The sequence below is a fragment of the Populus trichocarpa genome, chromosome 14 (genome assembly GCF_000002775.5).
Source record: "Populus trichocarpa isolate Nisqually-1 chromosome 14, P.trichocarpa_v4.1, whole genome shotgun sequence".
NCBI classification, from domain to species: Eukaryota; Viridiplantae; Streptophyta; class Magnoliopsida; order Malpighiales; family Salicaceae; genus Populus; species Populus trichocarpa.
Window position 1 is genome coordinate 11515658 of NC_037298.2, and position 16009 is coordinate 11531666.

A 16009-nucleotide genomic window follows, 5' to 3' on the forward strand; every position below is an offset into this window, starting at 1 on the left:
GTCTTTGGTCGTTGTTTTGGATGTTTGACTGGTTATTTGCTCGATTAGAGGAAAAAGATTTGTTAAAGTTTATGTGGGCCACATGAGAGGTAGGTATTTGTGGGTTATATGAATCCGTTATCTTGTCATTGGACCCATCTTCGAAGTTGTTAACGGGACCTTTCATTTTTCTTTCAATAAAACCCTTTGTCTCCAATGGCTCAATTATGCGTCCAGCTTTAATCCCTTGCTCTATTCTTTCCGCTATGCGTACAGCATCATAGAAATGCTGAGCTGAACTACCCATTAAATGCTCATAGTAGGGTGCCTTGAATGTATTGGCGAACAAAGTCACCATCTCCGTTTCTATCAAAGGAGGTTGCACATGAGTGGCCTCGTCCCTCCATCTTTGCGCATAAGCCTTTACTGACTCTTGGCTTCTCTTTTCCATTGACATAAGGCTTGTTCGATCTGGAGCAATTTTCAAATTGAACTTGTATTGCTTAAGGAAAGCCTCCACTAAATCCTTCCATTTCTTAATCCTGGTATTATCCAGCCTCATGTACCAACTTAGCGCCGACCCCGATAGACTGTCTTGGAAAAAGTAGATCAGTAACTTATCGTCATGAATCACCTCAGCCATCTTATTGCAATAAGATCGAAGGTGAGTGTTTGGGCATTCCAACCCAGTGTACCTTATAAACTCCGGTATCCTAAAATCTTTTGGTACCGTGATGTTTGGCACCAAGCATATTTCAGACGCTCGCATGGGGTCAAACCAGTCATTTCCCTCGACCGCTCTTAACCTTTCTTCCAAGGCTGATATCTTGTCATTGTTCATAAATCCAGTGGACCTATTATCGGAAGGCCTATCTACAGTGATGTGAGCTTGAGGGGGCTGAATGGGAATGGCAGGCGCAAATTGCTGCCCCGTCACTGAATCTGCCCCCAAGTTCTGAGATACCCCCGGGACATGAACTGACGGTGCTCCTATAGGTGGTTGGGTAGACGTTCCCTCCCCGTTCTTGGCTCTTAAGAGTTGCTCAAGCAGATTGGTCAGTCGAGAAACTTCATTTTTCACAGATTCCAACTCGGTCTGGTAGTGTGACTCTAAGTGAGCTCTTTCTTCGTTCTCCATTCTTGATCTAGACCGGGTGTGGTGGACTTCGGATGTGGGACCTATGTTTCACGATCTGGCGTGCGTGGAAAAAATGTAAATGAATGTATGTATGATAAAGAACAATGCATGATGCATATATAATGTGAGCTGAAAAGACCTGAAAACCAAAGGCCTTATGGTTAGGTTTTGTCTTATGCAAAAATATATTTTATGGAGCATACACCCTATAGCCGGTTCTTTTGTGCTTGACGAGGGTAGGTTGGCTATTCAGTCTCTAAAAAGGGTCTCTTGCTGTCCCAGTGATTGCCCTCGTGGAGGCAATATGGGGGCTTGTAGGCAATGAGATGGTCACATGTACCAACTATTACCAGTCTAAGCACTCAGCAAAGAGTTGGGGTTTACACAAACTTAAACCTTGACTAACAGTCGTAAGGTAAGCTGCTAGTCCCCCACTTAACTTAAAGCTTGTGTGTGCTTCTCAATAATCAAAGTATGTGATGCATGAGACAGTTCTATAAGATGTATGAGACAGTTCTATACAAATGCATGAACAATATGTGTAAAAATATTTGAAGCATATAAGCGGATAACAAAAGGAAAGGCATATTAACAATAAACACACGAAAACAAAAACAAATCAGACAAAAACAAAGCTAAGTCCACAAGGTCCCCAGTGGAGTCGCCATTCTGTCGCACGTGCGCGACATCACGGCGATCGTCCACCCTCGAATGTGTGATGGGATATATATATCTGGTCAATGTGGGGAGACAAGGAATTCGTTGTCTCTTAGTAGTGAAAAATAGTGTGGGAGTCGCCACCTAGTATTTTGGTCACTAGGAACCCTAACTGGTCTCAGAGATCGGGCACGGGGACTGATTGCGTAAAGGGAAGGTATTAGCACCCCAAATACGCCCTACCTAAGGTAAGCTGCATTGTTTATTTGTCTGATAAAATTCAAGGTCTCGTTGTGTTTCCTAGTTGTTGGTCCGTCTACGGTTCAAGAAAAGTCCTCCTCAATAAGGAGGTCCTTATCTTATCGGGTAAAAACCTAACCGTTCTAATGTCTATGTATGTTGGTCCATCTATGGTTCAAGAAAAGTCCTCCTCAATAAGGAGGTCCTTATCTTATCGGGTAAAACCTAACCGTTCTAATATCTATGTAAAAAAACCATATTTTTAATATCAGGAATACGTTTTATGTATAAATTCGTAATCCCAAATCTAAAAGAAGACAAAAAGATTTTTTAGAATTTTTGAAATATTGGCCTAGTTCTCATGGCTTTAATAAACTGGTTATTAAAGCCGAAATGCATGTTAATACATATATTGTTTTTGAAATTTTCTTTGTTGTGTGAAAATATGATGTTATAATATTTATATATATATATTGGAGAGACTAGGCCGTATTTTAAAACAAAACATTTTTTAAAAATATGTATTTTGTACGCTTTGACGCAAATCGGGTATTTTAATACTGGGTTTGTAAAAAATACAACCAAATATTAATCCACTTTGATAAAATAAATGCCGAAAAATCAACAATATTTTCAAAGATATTTTTAGAAAATTTTTGAAAGCAAAAGACATTTTTTGTTTTGAAAATCTTTGATGTTTTGATGAAAACCGGGTATTTTAATACCGGATTTTGTATCTTTACAGTATAAAATACCAACCAATATTAATTAAAACACAGTAATAAAATTACAACAAAATCACATATATTTTTTCTATAATTTTTTTTATTTTTATTTTTATTATTTTTTTTTGGGCCGGACCTAGCTCGGCCCATGTGGCTGGGCTGAACCCAGCAGGCCTTACCAGGTCGCGAATTATATTTCACGTGAACAGTGAAATAACATTTCACTGTTCACGTGAATTATATTTGACATGAACAGTGAAATAGCATTTCACTGTTCAAGTGAATTATATTTCACTTGAACAGTGAAATGCGAGAAAATGGTCTGCACAGCGACGAGGAAGGGGACAAACCTGGTGGCGGAAACAATGTTGAAGACGATGGCGAACACTCCTAGTGATGCAGAAACAAACCTGGTGGCGGAAACAATGTCTTCCGGTGGTTCTGACGGTGGTTCCAAGCGGCGGCTTCTCCTCCTTTCTCCTCTGTTTCTGCTTTTCCTCTGTCTGTCTCTGTTTTTTGCTTCTTCTGCTTCTTCTCACGGTACAGGGCTGTTATCCATTACGGGGAGGGAGGCAGCAGCTGGCAGTGGCTCTAGGGTGGCGCTGGCAGCGGCGGCCTGGGGAGCTGATTCTGAAGAAGTCTTTCCCTCTGTTTTTTCTCTGTTTTTTTCGTTTCTTCCCCTCTCTTCTGTCCGTTTTTCCCCTCTCCCTCTTCTCGGTCTCTCTCTATTTATAGGAAAAAATGGAGCAGGTGCGCCTTCAATCACGCAACGGCTGGTCGGCCAGTGACCCGTTCGGTGGTCTAAAGGTGTGGGGCTTCGATGGGGACGAGGAGAGAGAGGCGGGACGGTTTTTGAAAATGGTTTTTGTCTTCTGTTGTTGTTCAACAGGGGAAGGAGGAAGATGAACAGTGTCGTTCAAAACGACACCGTTCTGGCCGTTTCATTTAAATGAGCCAAACTTCAAATCAGTCCTCTATCATTTCTTGTTCATTTCAATTGTATCCCTGCCAAATTTGATCTCCGCCCCCATAGTTGGCCGCGTTTTTCACTTTAGTCCTTGGCCTCTGATTTATGCAATTAAGCCCTCAATTGATCAATAAACTTCCAATTTCTTCAATTAGGCCCCTGAACCAAAGTAAAACAGCCCCCTCTATTTACCCGGTTTTTCCAAATTGGTCCCTGGTTTCGGTTTTTTCAATTAAACCCCTAATTGGTCATTAAACTTCAATATTTATTCAATTAAACCCCTGATTTGACCCAATAAATTCCTAAAAACTATATTTTGGCCCCAGAACTTAAATTTCTTTCAATTAAAGCCTAAATTGACTTAAAAATCAATTTTCTTGCAATCAAATCCCCTATAAAATCAATTAAAAATCCAATTAAGTCTATAAACATCCAAACTTGGGCTTTTCTCCTAAAAATTCAAATTTTCCTTGTCAACAGGGCTCTCCTCCTTCAAGAATATATTATCAAAAATTCCATCTTTGTATTTTTAACCTCATTGACCAATTTTCCAACCATTTTCTGAGCGCTTCTGCATCCTGTTATTTTTCTAACCTCCTTTGGCTATATATTTTTATATATATTTTGTGGGGACCCAAAAATGGGTTACAACAATCTCGATCTCAAACAAACACCTCAATATTTAGTTTGTTCTTAATTTTATGAGTGTCTATTTTTCTTATCATATATTTAAATAAAAAATTATATAGAAAAACTATTGAACCCGATGGAGTTCATGAATCGGGTCACATGTTTAACTGGTTAGCTTCGATTAGTTAGAAATTAAGTTTCATAATTTATTTTTTGAATGCATACATAAACTTTTAAATTTATGATTGAGATTTTTTTTGTTAACAAACACTTATGAAATGATGTATATTCATTTTTTTATTAAAAGAAAAATTTATCTAACCCGTGGCAAGGCACAGGTCAAATAACTAGTATTTATTGAAAACAAGTCTCACAATATCCTATTCTGTTTACTTTCATAGCCACACACACACACTAGCTATTTTACCCGCTCTTCGCCACTGGTCATAAAGTTTTTTCCAACAAAAAAATTGAACATGCAGAATTTTTCAACGTGTTTTTTATATAAAAAATTTTAAGTGTAAATTAAAAAATTTATGCGCACATCTAATTAAATAAATCAAGAACCATTTATGTCAATAAATAAAAATAAAATCATTAAAAATAACTAAAGATGTAACTGGAGAAATTGAGAGACAAATGAAGACCAATATATTTGATATTGCAACATGGGTTATTTACCTGGTTTTGTTCAATCGGTCTATTTATTGAAATTAATTTTATATTTAATTAAATAATACTAGGAATAGACACACACATGAGATTGATTGAATAAAATCAAAGAGAAAAATATATTAAGTAAGGCAGCACTTATAAGAAATGCTATTCAAAAATAAATATATTTTATTTTAAAAAATAAATTTAATTTATATAAAACATTAAAAAATATAGATGAATTAGAATAACCTCTTCAAAAATTAAATACATACAAAATAATTAAAAAGCAACCATTATTTAAAAAATGTTAAATAAAAAAAGATAAGATATACTAATTTAATTCTAAATTAATAAATTAGTTCAAAAAATACATATTAAACAAACATTAAAAAAAGCAAAATTTTTTAAAAAGTAAGAGATCAGGCATTGTTGGGTCTAGCAAGTTAGGCCATCACTCATAGCCCATTTAGAAAAGGCCCGCGTGTAGGGACTTTTATTTTCTTAAAATCCTAATGGGATTGACAATTACGAAGGTAAACAAAAAAAGATTAGAAAGCTCAATTCCAAAACAGCTTAATACTAGAGGATGAAACGTGATAAATATTAAATAAAAAAAGTCCTAAAAAAACTCAATCTAACCTGTCAAACTCGCAGTCTAAATGATAAGACCATGATAAAAGTATAGAAAGAAGAATGAAACTGAAAAAGAAAATTAAATCCCAACCAATCTAATGTTGAAGCATGAAATAAAAGAAATATCAATTTAAAAACCTCTCTAAAGTAAATTCAACAAAGCATGGAAAATAAAAAGAATGGAGAAAACATGAGTAATTTTAAAAATTAGTGAAAAACTCCTTAAAAAGCATATAAATAAAAACAAGGTACCCCATCTCCAATTGAGTAAATGTTGAAGTCTAAAAATAAAAATAAAAACATGCTTTTAAGAAAAGGAAAAAAAAAACCACAAATCTAAGTGAATCTTCTAAACCTGGGTTAATCTCTTAAACTCGCAACTCGTGAAATCCTAGACCCAGACTTAATATTTAATATTGAATGATGAAATCAGAAAAAAAAAGTCAATTTAAAAAAAATGCCAAAGTAAACAAAATAGCAATAAAAAAAATGATGATCAAATTTGATAAAAAAAACTCGATAATGAAAATGTAAAAGGAAAATCAATTTAAAAAATTATCTTAAATAAAAAAAATAGCAATCAAGGAATAAAGACCAAATTTAAAAAATAAAAATAAATAAAGGGGGACGAGGTTGAAAAAAATTTCAAAATTTATAGATTATATCAAATAAAACAAATAGCAATAAAAAACAAATGGACCAAATTTAAAGGAATAATAAATTGAAGGGTTGCTTCGAATTTTTAAAGGGAAATACATGAAAATCAAGGAGAAAAGAGAAAAAAAAAGGAAAAAAAAGTTGTTAGCACCTTAAAAAATATATAGTGTCCTAGAGAGGACAAATATAGATGATGGAAGAGATGGATTTTTTTTTTACTTAAAAAACATACCTTATTGGAGAATCACTAGGTGTGGACTTGCATTACGTAACAAGACCAAACTGTTTTTTATGTAAAAAATATATTCAGGTGTCACAAACGCATTTTAAAGAAGAAAAAAACCTATGACTCGGATTATAGACCTGACTAGATCAAATAAATTAGTTTTATTTTAATTAGACGATACAAAAATAGACAACAACAACAACATGTGAACCAAATTTAAAAAAATGATCATGATAACATGAGAAAAAAAATATTTTTTCAAAATGAGATAAACAATGTAGCTTAATTTTCAACCCATTAAATACAAAAGAATAAATTTTGGTAAAACAATGACCTAAAACAATTGACTCGAATCAACTTGAGTTAACGTGATAAACTTATAAATTTAGTAATAAGGGTTGAGCCAACCATGGTTATCCCGTCAAGCTCAAGACTTAGGTCATGAGATCGGAATAACATGATAGAGAAACATAAAAATTAAATAACAAAAACCATTTTAAAAAAAAACAATGTCGAATGATGAAAGCATAAAAGAAAATAAATACTATTTTAACTTTTTAAATTTGTAACCCGGGTCATTAGACTGAAAACACCCATATATGAAAAAAATATGAAACTCAAATCTCAATCGATCAAATGTTGAGGGATGAAATTGAAAAAATAATTGAAATTATACATAAGGATTAAAAATAATAATTAAAAGAATGAGGATCAAAATTGAAATACAAAATAAATTTTATTTTTTTTATTAAAGGGTAAAATTTAAAAGAAAAATCAATTTAACAAAAGGATGAAATAAAAAATAAAAAAATTTGATTGAAGGGTGACATTGAAAAGAAAAATCAATTCAACAAAAAAAACCAAAAAACAAAAACCAAAAGAATGAGGACTAAATAAAAAAATAACATATCCCAAATTGGATTGAATGATGAAATTGAAAAGAAATAAATTATTTTAAAAAAGACTAAGAATAAAAATCAAAAGAATAACGACTTGAGTGACAATACCTACAAATTAAAGAACAACTCTGAATTTTTGCATGGCTACCATGAATTTTGTGAGGATAAGAGATAAAAGAAGGAAAAAAAAGAAAAAAAAATCATCGATGATAAACAGTACCATCATTAACTACACACACCACCTTAAAATAGTGAGGACATCACAACACTTCTAACGACCAGTGAAAAGGGATTTTGATCGTTTGGAGACACCAACCACCTTTTATTTTATTTTAAAAGTTAAATTACTTCATTGCCCTCAATCAATCTAGTAATTAAAAAACAACCTTGAGGAAAAGATGTCCATATCCATGTGTACACGGTTTATATTTTTTATTCTAAGGATAATTGTGTAATTATACTGTAAAATTAAAAAGAAAAAGAAATACTAAAACACCCTTATACAATAATATTTGTTTTTTAAAGAATATTTTAATTATTTTATTGTTTAAAGAATATTTTAATTATTTTATTATGCATTAAAAATTGAATACACAAAACACCTCATAACAAATCAGTAATGATAATACCAAAACATTCCTGAATAATAAACAATTAATTTTTTAGTCAATGCCAGAAACATCACTCTATTATTCTAGTGAATAGAGAAGTATGTCCTTGGTTACAGAGAATTCACCTTTTCTTTTAAAAATTATTTGTTTTTTAGTTAAAAACATGTTTATTATTTTTTGATTTTTTTTATTTGAAATTAATATTTTTTTATTTTTAAATCATTTTAACATGTTAATATTAAAATAATAAAAATATTATTTTCATATATTTTTAAATAAAAAAAAATTAAAAATTTATTAAAAACGAACCGTACACATACTAGCATAGTATATTTGTTATGTTATATTTTTAAATTACAAACCAGCTTTGACAGCCAAAAAGAAAAGAAGAGAAAATAATCAATTTTGCCAGGCAGAGGCAGCCTCCATCAAGAAGAAGAAGAAGAGAACGATGGCTTTGCAGACTGGGGTCTCTACCTCCAAAGTTCTCATTCTCGTCGGTGCAGGTCTCTCTCTCTCTCTCTCTCGTCCCTTCTTTGCCTTCTCTGATCATAAAAGCTTCAACTTTACTTTGACTCTAATGCTTTTCGGCTGCTTCACGATTGTTGACCCGATAAACAATTCAAACACCTCTCAATCAGCAATTTCACCCTCTTTTGTTTTTGCTTTAGAAATATAAAATCTCATGTAAACTGAATTGATAAGGTTTTATTTTTTCTGTTTCTTGTCTGGTTGCAAAAATTTATGAATTTTTTCGTCCATGGAATTGTAAACTTACTTTATTTTAGCTTATCAAACTGTGTTCTTGTTCGTACGTATGCTATTATATTCATGTCTCTGTGTTTTTTGTTTTAGGTTTGACCAGTTCGATTATTTTGAAAAATGGACGATTGCCTGAACTCATTGGGCAGCTTCAAGAATTACTCAAGGGTGTTGACGAAGTCGAGATCGCTCCTTACAAATACGACACCGCTCTTCTTGCTGCTCAGGTTTTCCAAGTTTTTCTTTTTATTATTTATTTATAAGAAATGGGTACTCGTAGAAGAGCATAACACAAAGGAAGAAAAAAAGAACATCTTGTTTTGATACATGATGCGAAAAACACATTTTAGCAGATTTCAGTGCATCTAAAAAGTTCCAGAGTTGGACTGTAAATAATGGACCCTGATGCAATGTCAGTTTAAATAGATGCAAGTTTGCATGTGCGATTTTGTATTATGAATTAAAAGAACCTATTTCCTCCTTAGTTCAGGGCTGCTAGTTTAGAGAACCTGGGTGAAATCATCACACGGAGGACATCCTAGTGGCCCCTAACTTTTATTCCAAGAATTGAATCAAAGGGGACTTTCTTCCTAGAATCAGAATATGGGAAGCAGAGTCTTCTTAAAATGTTGGGTAATTGAATTCCATTGGAGGTGTGATAGACTGCTTTCCATGTGTGCTGTCATGCCTGTGAGTTTTGGGAAGGTTTCTGAATCTTCTTAGGTGCACTGGTATCTAAAAGAGGGGATATTTGTGGAACAGGAAGTAGTTATATTTCCAAAGGAGTCAGGGTATTTGGCTATTGTTAGCAATCTATCATATTTCTCTTCGGATTGACTGTATTTTCTGATGTATTCTCATGTGTCTCTGTCTTAGATTCGTCAATTGGCGCAAGAGATTAAGGAGTTGAGCTTATCTAGTCCTGTAACCATCTATAATGGAAATTCTGTTTCTAATGGTAAGTATTTTTTTTAAGAGCTTAAGATTCCAAGTAATTTCCATACTTTTCTTGAAGAGTAATAGATTCTTAGTAGTCTACCTTTTGCTATGTCCTTCATTTTTATATTCTTATTGTGTTTTGAGTTGAAATTTCTCTCTCTTTGATCTTCTTTTGATACTTATATGCTGATAGATAACCAACCTTCCAATGGGCTTAGAGTTGATTAAAAGTGCATCAAAATTAAATTGCTAAATTTTTGTCCAATCAGTGTGTAAAACTCTTGGTTAGCGTTTCAGGACTCTGATAAGCATGCTTTACTTTTATCTGAAGGTTTAATCTCTTGATTTTACTGTGAGATGCAATGCATTTACTTATTTTGAAGGACATGTGGATCAACTATATGCAGAAAAACCAAGTGGCTTGTTAATAGGACATTTCATTCTTCCTTGACCAGTCTCCTTCTCTCCCCTGAAGAAAAGGGAAAGGAAGAGAAAAGGATAAATGCTATTCATAAGTCTTATTTGGAATGACTTAAGAAATAATCAGCAAATTTTAAATTTGTACTGCAATTATTTCAGACTAGAACACGAATTATAAGTTAACTGCAGTTGAGATATCCAAGTCGATCATGAGAAGGCTTTCAGATTGTTTCTTGAATGAAGCCTAAACAAGGACTAGATAACTTGTAAGGTAAAATTATTATAGGATTTAGAATTTCCTCTAAACATTTTCTTTTCCTGATGTCAAAAGGCATTCAGGTTCAGTTATCGTGTTAGCTTTTTTTGTCAGTGCATGGTTCTATTAGATATTTTTGGCAACATTTCTATTTTGGATGTCTTGATGGAAGAGTAGAATATGCAATGATGCTCGTGAAATTTCCCGTGCACACAGGGAATTTTTCTTCTTACCTAGTGCCAGCTGCTGCACTTGGAGCAATGGGATATTGTTACTTTTGGTGGAAGGCAAGATTCTTAATGCTTAAAGTGAAAACAATTTCTTATCCCAAATGCCGATGGTATTGCACCTGTTAGCACATTGTCTTCTTGCTGATCAATGGGTGGATGCATCATCTATTTGCTTTGTGGTGCAGGGCTGGTCATTTTCAGATGTAATGTTTGTAACAAAGCAAAATATGGCAAATGCTGTTGCAACCGTGTCAAAACAATTGGAGAATGTATCTGAAACGTTAGCTGTAAGTAGGATGACTTATTCTTTCTAATAAGTCTCATGTCTTAGATAGCAACTCTATGTTTTGGATTCTTTGCAGTATTCTTAATTCTCTTCGACTGTCAACTTGTGCAGTCAACAAAAAGACATCTGACAAAAAGGCTGGGAAATTTGGACTGGAAGATTGAGGAGCAGATTGAAACATCTAAGCTCATTGCCAATGATGTATGTTCAGTATTCTCCTTTTACAATTGATAGATATTAATCATTTGTTTCTCCTTTTTTTTTTTCCATTTCTTCCTTGCCTAGGGCATAAGGTATGCTTGGTTGTGTACAAGCCAAGCTAAGCTAACCAACACTTGCCATATCCAGCTCAGCTTGTAGAAATATGTACGACAGTAGGAACATCAGCTTGAACTTGATTGAGCTACCTAGTGAACCTGATCCTGAACAGAAAGGCAACATGATGTAGATCAGAAAAGAGAAGGGAAAAGCAGAATAGTAGAGAGGAAATAGGGTAGAGAAGAGCGACATTTAAGTCAATTCACAAAATGAAAAATCATGTGCAGAGCATGTTAGATTTGAGAATGAGGTGAAACCGAAGGTTACAACTTACAACAGCATGATTTTTTAAAACAAGGGTGTGATTTGGAAAACATGTAATATATAAGCGGTCATTAATAGGTTTCCCTATTTTATTTCTTTTTTGTGTAGCTTAAATAGTTCACCTCACTCTATTCTTTGCCTGATTCTGTTTCTTATGAATACCCACACCCAATTGATATGCTCAGAGTAGATATTATTTTAGCTAAATCAACTCATATCAAGATAGATATGTATTTCAGCTATGGTTTTACTTGCATGCAGATAGATGAGATGAAATCAAATCTTTCCCAAATTGGATATGATGTTGAATCAATCCATGAAATGATATCCGGGCTGGTGAGTTGCAATGCTTCTTGTAGCTTAAAATTTATTTTTGATTGGAGGATGCCTTTGTTGATTCCTGATATCTCAAGAATCTCAACAGGAAGGGAAGCTTGAACTTCTTGAAAGCAAACAGGTTTTTTTTCGACTTCTTAATCAATGAGTTCTTTCTAACAATGTGCAATGGCTCAGAAATTTTTGAATCCGCATCACACAGGATGCAACAAACTCTGGTCTATGGTATCTATGTCAATTTGCTGGAGGCTTTAAAGATGGACCCGGCACTAAAGCTTATCAGGTCTGGTAACCACCTGCTGCAATGTTACCTCCTTTCCAATTCTAATAATCTTAGATTATGGACGTTTTGCCAAGTCCCTCTCCTCTCCCCTCAAAGCCAGCAAACCCCCCCACCAAAAAAAAAAAGACCCATTTCTTGGCAACCACTAAGATAGATAATGCACAGTTTGTGACCCTGCTCTAATCTATGGACTGATTCTGGTCTTACCTTCTCAGTTTTTGTATTTAGTTACTAATTGAAATATTTTACCTTGGAATTCTGGTAGGATGTTGGTGCTAAGCTAGCAAACCATTCAGCTATGGCATATGAAGAAAGGTCTCTAAAGGTATGTTAAGTCACACTTTCTTCATTGTATTCATAATTGCATTTTCCATGACATGGTCCAACGTATTGTTTCAGGGTCTTCAATTTATTGCTGAAACTAAAGAGTCTGTTGAGAAACCAGTAGAAAATGCGAAGAAAAATGATCTTGATACCTTCCCTGGTGAAAAAGCAAGAACTTTGAAAATACACAGGTCATATCCAGGTGGGTTTTCTTTGACCCGAGACATCTTGGGTTCTGGCATATAAACCTTTTGTTATCTTCTGGATGTTATTGATTTTTTTAGCAGATATCCATTCTTTGGATTCCATAATGTGCATGGTTCTTAAGATTGACCTGTTCGATTCTGCATTGAAAAATGCATGCTAGATTTGGGTTGCTCAAATGTCTTCTTCCTTTCCTTCCCAGGAAAGCATAAAATAGTTGTATTTTTCTGTAACTTCATGTCAATGTTATACGTTTAGAAATAAAGCACAAGCATTTTGTGTGTTACTTGTCAATCCCCCGCATGTAGGACTTTTGGACTAAAAGATTTATAAAAAAAGTCAACATTTATTTAGTTCTTATAAATCTTAAAAAGGTACTGATTTCAGAAAATAGAATAAGGAGTTGGTATCAAGATTAAAAAAAAACATCATCTCTAAAGAAACGATACCCACACCCAATCGATCGTCTGCTCATTGAATATATTATTTAGCTCTTGTAATTGCTGATCAATGATAGCTGTAAATATATCAACTCGGTAATGATGCTCAACTGTTACTGATTTTGTTTTACGACAAGATCGTCCCACACTAGAAAAACAAGCATCCATATCAGGAACTTCAATGTCTTGATGCTTACAAAATGATATCACTTCTTCTAAAAGAGTTTCGCAACCATCATCTCTTAACTTCTGAATTAAAGTCTTTGTGCTAGTCACCAAATGCATAGCATTTAAAATGTCTTGAGATTTTTGTTGCAAGGCTTGACAAAGCACATCAGTAATTCCCATAACATTCTTCATTATATGTAAGAAGAATGCAAAATCAAATGACATTAGCAACTTAAATGAAAAGGTCGCATCACCACGTTGAGAATAAGTGATCCATCTAAAGCAATGTTTTCAAGAACCAAGCAAGTTGCCCCATATATTTTTATCAAACTGCAAATTGATTTGAAGTGCGAGCTCCATCTGCTATCTTCAGGTCGTTGCAAATCACCTACTTGATTAACTCCTCTACCCGTTTCAATCTCACCAATATTAACTAGATGTTCAATTGTAGTTGCTTGAAAAGCCCGTAATTTATCATTACGCTTGCAAGAAGCACTAACAATGTTAATAATGAAAATCAAATTCTGAAAGAAAGTGTGAACATCAGATATTTTTCTAGTTGCAACAATAAGAGCCAATTGTAATTGATGAGCTAAGCAATGTATATAATATGCATAAGGGCAATCATTAATGAATAAAGCTTGCAAACCATTCCACTCTCCACGCATATTACTAGCACCATCATATCTTTGGCCCCTAATAATTTGAACATCAAGATTGTGATGAGATAAAACAAAGGAAATCTCTTCCTTAAGAGTTGAAACAGTTGTATCTTTGACATGAACTATATCAAAAAATTGTTCTCGTATAAATCCACTTATATCAACAAACCTAATAACAAGGACCATTTGCTCTCTTCTGGATTCATCTCGAGCTTCATCAACAATTAAATAAAATCTTGCATCACCAATCTCATGACGAATTGAAGACTGAACATTTATAACAAAGACATGCAAAATTTCTTTTTGAATTTGATGTGAGGTGTATTTAACATTTTGTTGAGTATTACCCAAAACAAGAGCTCCTACTTGCTCATTGTAAGATGCTAAAAGTTCCATAATTTCAAGGAAATTACCTCGGTTTTTTGTTTTAGGGCGTTCGTCATGCCCTCTAAAAGCACATGCTTGAAATGTAAGCCAACGAACAATATCTATTAAAGCTTTAATATGCAATCGATTATTTTGAATTTCTTGAGTAGTTTGTCTCTTAACTACCTTCTTAATATGGCATGACTGATTTTTCAAATTTTCCAAGCACCTGGTAGCAAATCAGTGAGCTGAATTTGAACATTTTTTCATATGAGTCAAAAAAGCACACCGCTCCCCATCATTAACTTTCTTCCAACAATTGAATCCTTTAACAGTAAATGTGTTTGATCCTGGCTTTCCATATGGCTCCCTTGAAAATAGATAGTTAGGGAAACAAAATACAGTATTTTTATCTGAATATTCAAGCCATGGATAACTTTTGAACCAATAAGATTGAAATCGACAAGGATGTTTTTCACCAGTCAGCGGATATTCAGACATCAAAGGTTGATATGACCCCAAATTAATGTATGCCCTTCGAATTTCAACTTGTTGATTAACCAAGTATTCCTAAATTTGAGGACAATTGCTTGGATCTCTAATTAAATGAGCAATATCGATTCTAGTAGGAGGTGGTTCACTAGTCAATGCAGGTTCTTCGTAAGCTGAAGCACATTGAGACTGCTCAACCATAACTTCAACATTACATATTGGAGTTGGTTTACTAGGCTGTGAGTTATCATTAGTTTTTCTTTTTTTCTAAAAAAAAAAAATCAATTCTTCGTATTTTGTTCATAGTTCAACCTAAAATCAAAACATAGAAAAAATTGGTAATTTTGGTGGCTCCGCTAAAAATAAAATATAAAAAAAATTCAAGTATAATCAAAACAAACTCATAAAATATATCAAATTAATTAGAAAAAAAAACATCACCATAACAAGAATTTAAAAAAAATTAGTAAAACTAGCAGATCTTAAAAATAAAAATAAAAATAAATAACATAATTATAAAAAAAAATATCTTTAAATTCTTAACAAACATCCCAAAACAAAACAAAAATAAATTTGAAATTTGGGTTATCAGTAATCAATTACCTCATTTTTATTTGATGAAAAATTAATTAACCCGTCTGCTATAGCTTTTCCACTTGCTCAATTTTATGTTCTTCTTTACACGTAGGAGTTAAAACAAAATATAACTAAACTCTACCAATATATTTACTATAGGGAGGGCCATCTATTTAAAATAAAACACATTCCACCTTCTCACGTTTAGTGTCTAGGTAATAAAACACATTCATGCTTATCTAAAGTCACCCCACCATGCCATGAACCTGATTTCTTTTCTTTCATGCTTATCTAAAGTCACCACACAAGATATATAAACAACGACCTAAGGACCCCTGGTTGTTTGCTGCATGCCTTGGATACATGGGTTGAAAGAAAGCCAGTTCTCCTGCATTATTTGACCTAATTGTGCGTGACTTATGACCTCAAAGGCTAGGGCTTTGGCAGTCAAGGGCTGGACATGAGAGAAATAAAAAGGACTTTACCTACATGCTTGAACCGGAATTTTGAATCTTTAACAAAATCAAAACTCATTCATTTTTATTAGAAACCAAACTCATTCATAGATCATTTCAAAGAACCAGACCCTTCACGTATTTGCTAGCTCTCTTCTTTGTTCCTAACTGCAGCAAGAAATACGGCTGCAAAAAAGTGTTTTTGTGGA

The 16009-nt window shown here is 33.6% G+C and overlaps 1 protein-coding gene across 1 annotated transcript; it reads left to right on the plus strand.

The window, feature by feature from the left end:
* The first annotated feature begins 8357 nt into the window (after positions 1 to 8357).
* On the plus strand, positions 8358 to 12927 carry LOC7455970 (uncharacterized). Its single transcript, XM_024584634.2, has 11 exons — positions 8358 to 8525; positions 8875 to 9008; positions 9658 to 9739; positions 10613 to 10683; positions 10812 to 10913; positions 11024 to 11113; positions 11756 to 11830; positions 11919 to 11951; positions 12033 to 12113; positions 12379 to 12438; positions 12513 to 12927. The coding sequence occupies exons 1-11, from the start codon at positions 8471 to 8473 to the stop codon at positions 12681 to 12683; spliced, it is 954 nt and encodes a 317-aa protein (XP_024440402.1). The 5' UTR covers positions 8358 to 8470; the 3' UTR covers positions 12684 to 12927.
* The last annotated feature ends 3082 nt before the right edge of the window (positions 12928 to 16009 follow it).

Excerpts from the sequence above, each read along its gene's own strand:
- LOC7455970 (XM_024584634.2), top strand. The coding sequence starts at position 8,471 with ATGGCTTTGCAGACTGGGGTCTCTACCTCCAAAGTTCTCATTCTCGTC. Across the intron at positions 8,526-8,874 it reads TCTCATTCTCGTCGGTGCAG|GTTTGACCAGTTCGATTATT; the intron begins GTCTCTCTCTCT and ends TTTTTGTTTTAG. Across the intron at positions 11,952-12,032 it reads AACTTCTTGAAAGCAAACAG|GATGCAACAAACTCTGGTCT; the intron begins GTTTTTTTTCGA and ends CGCATCACACAG.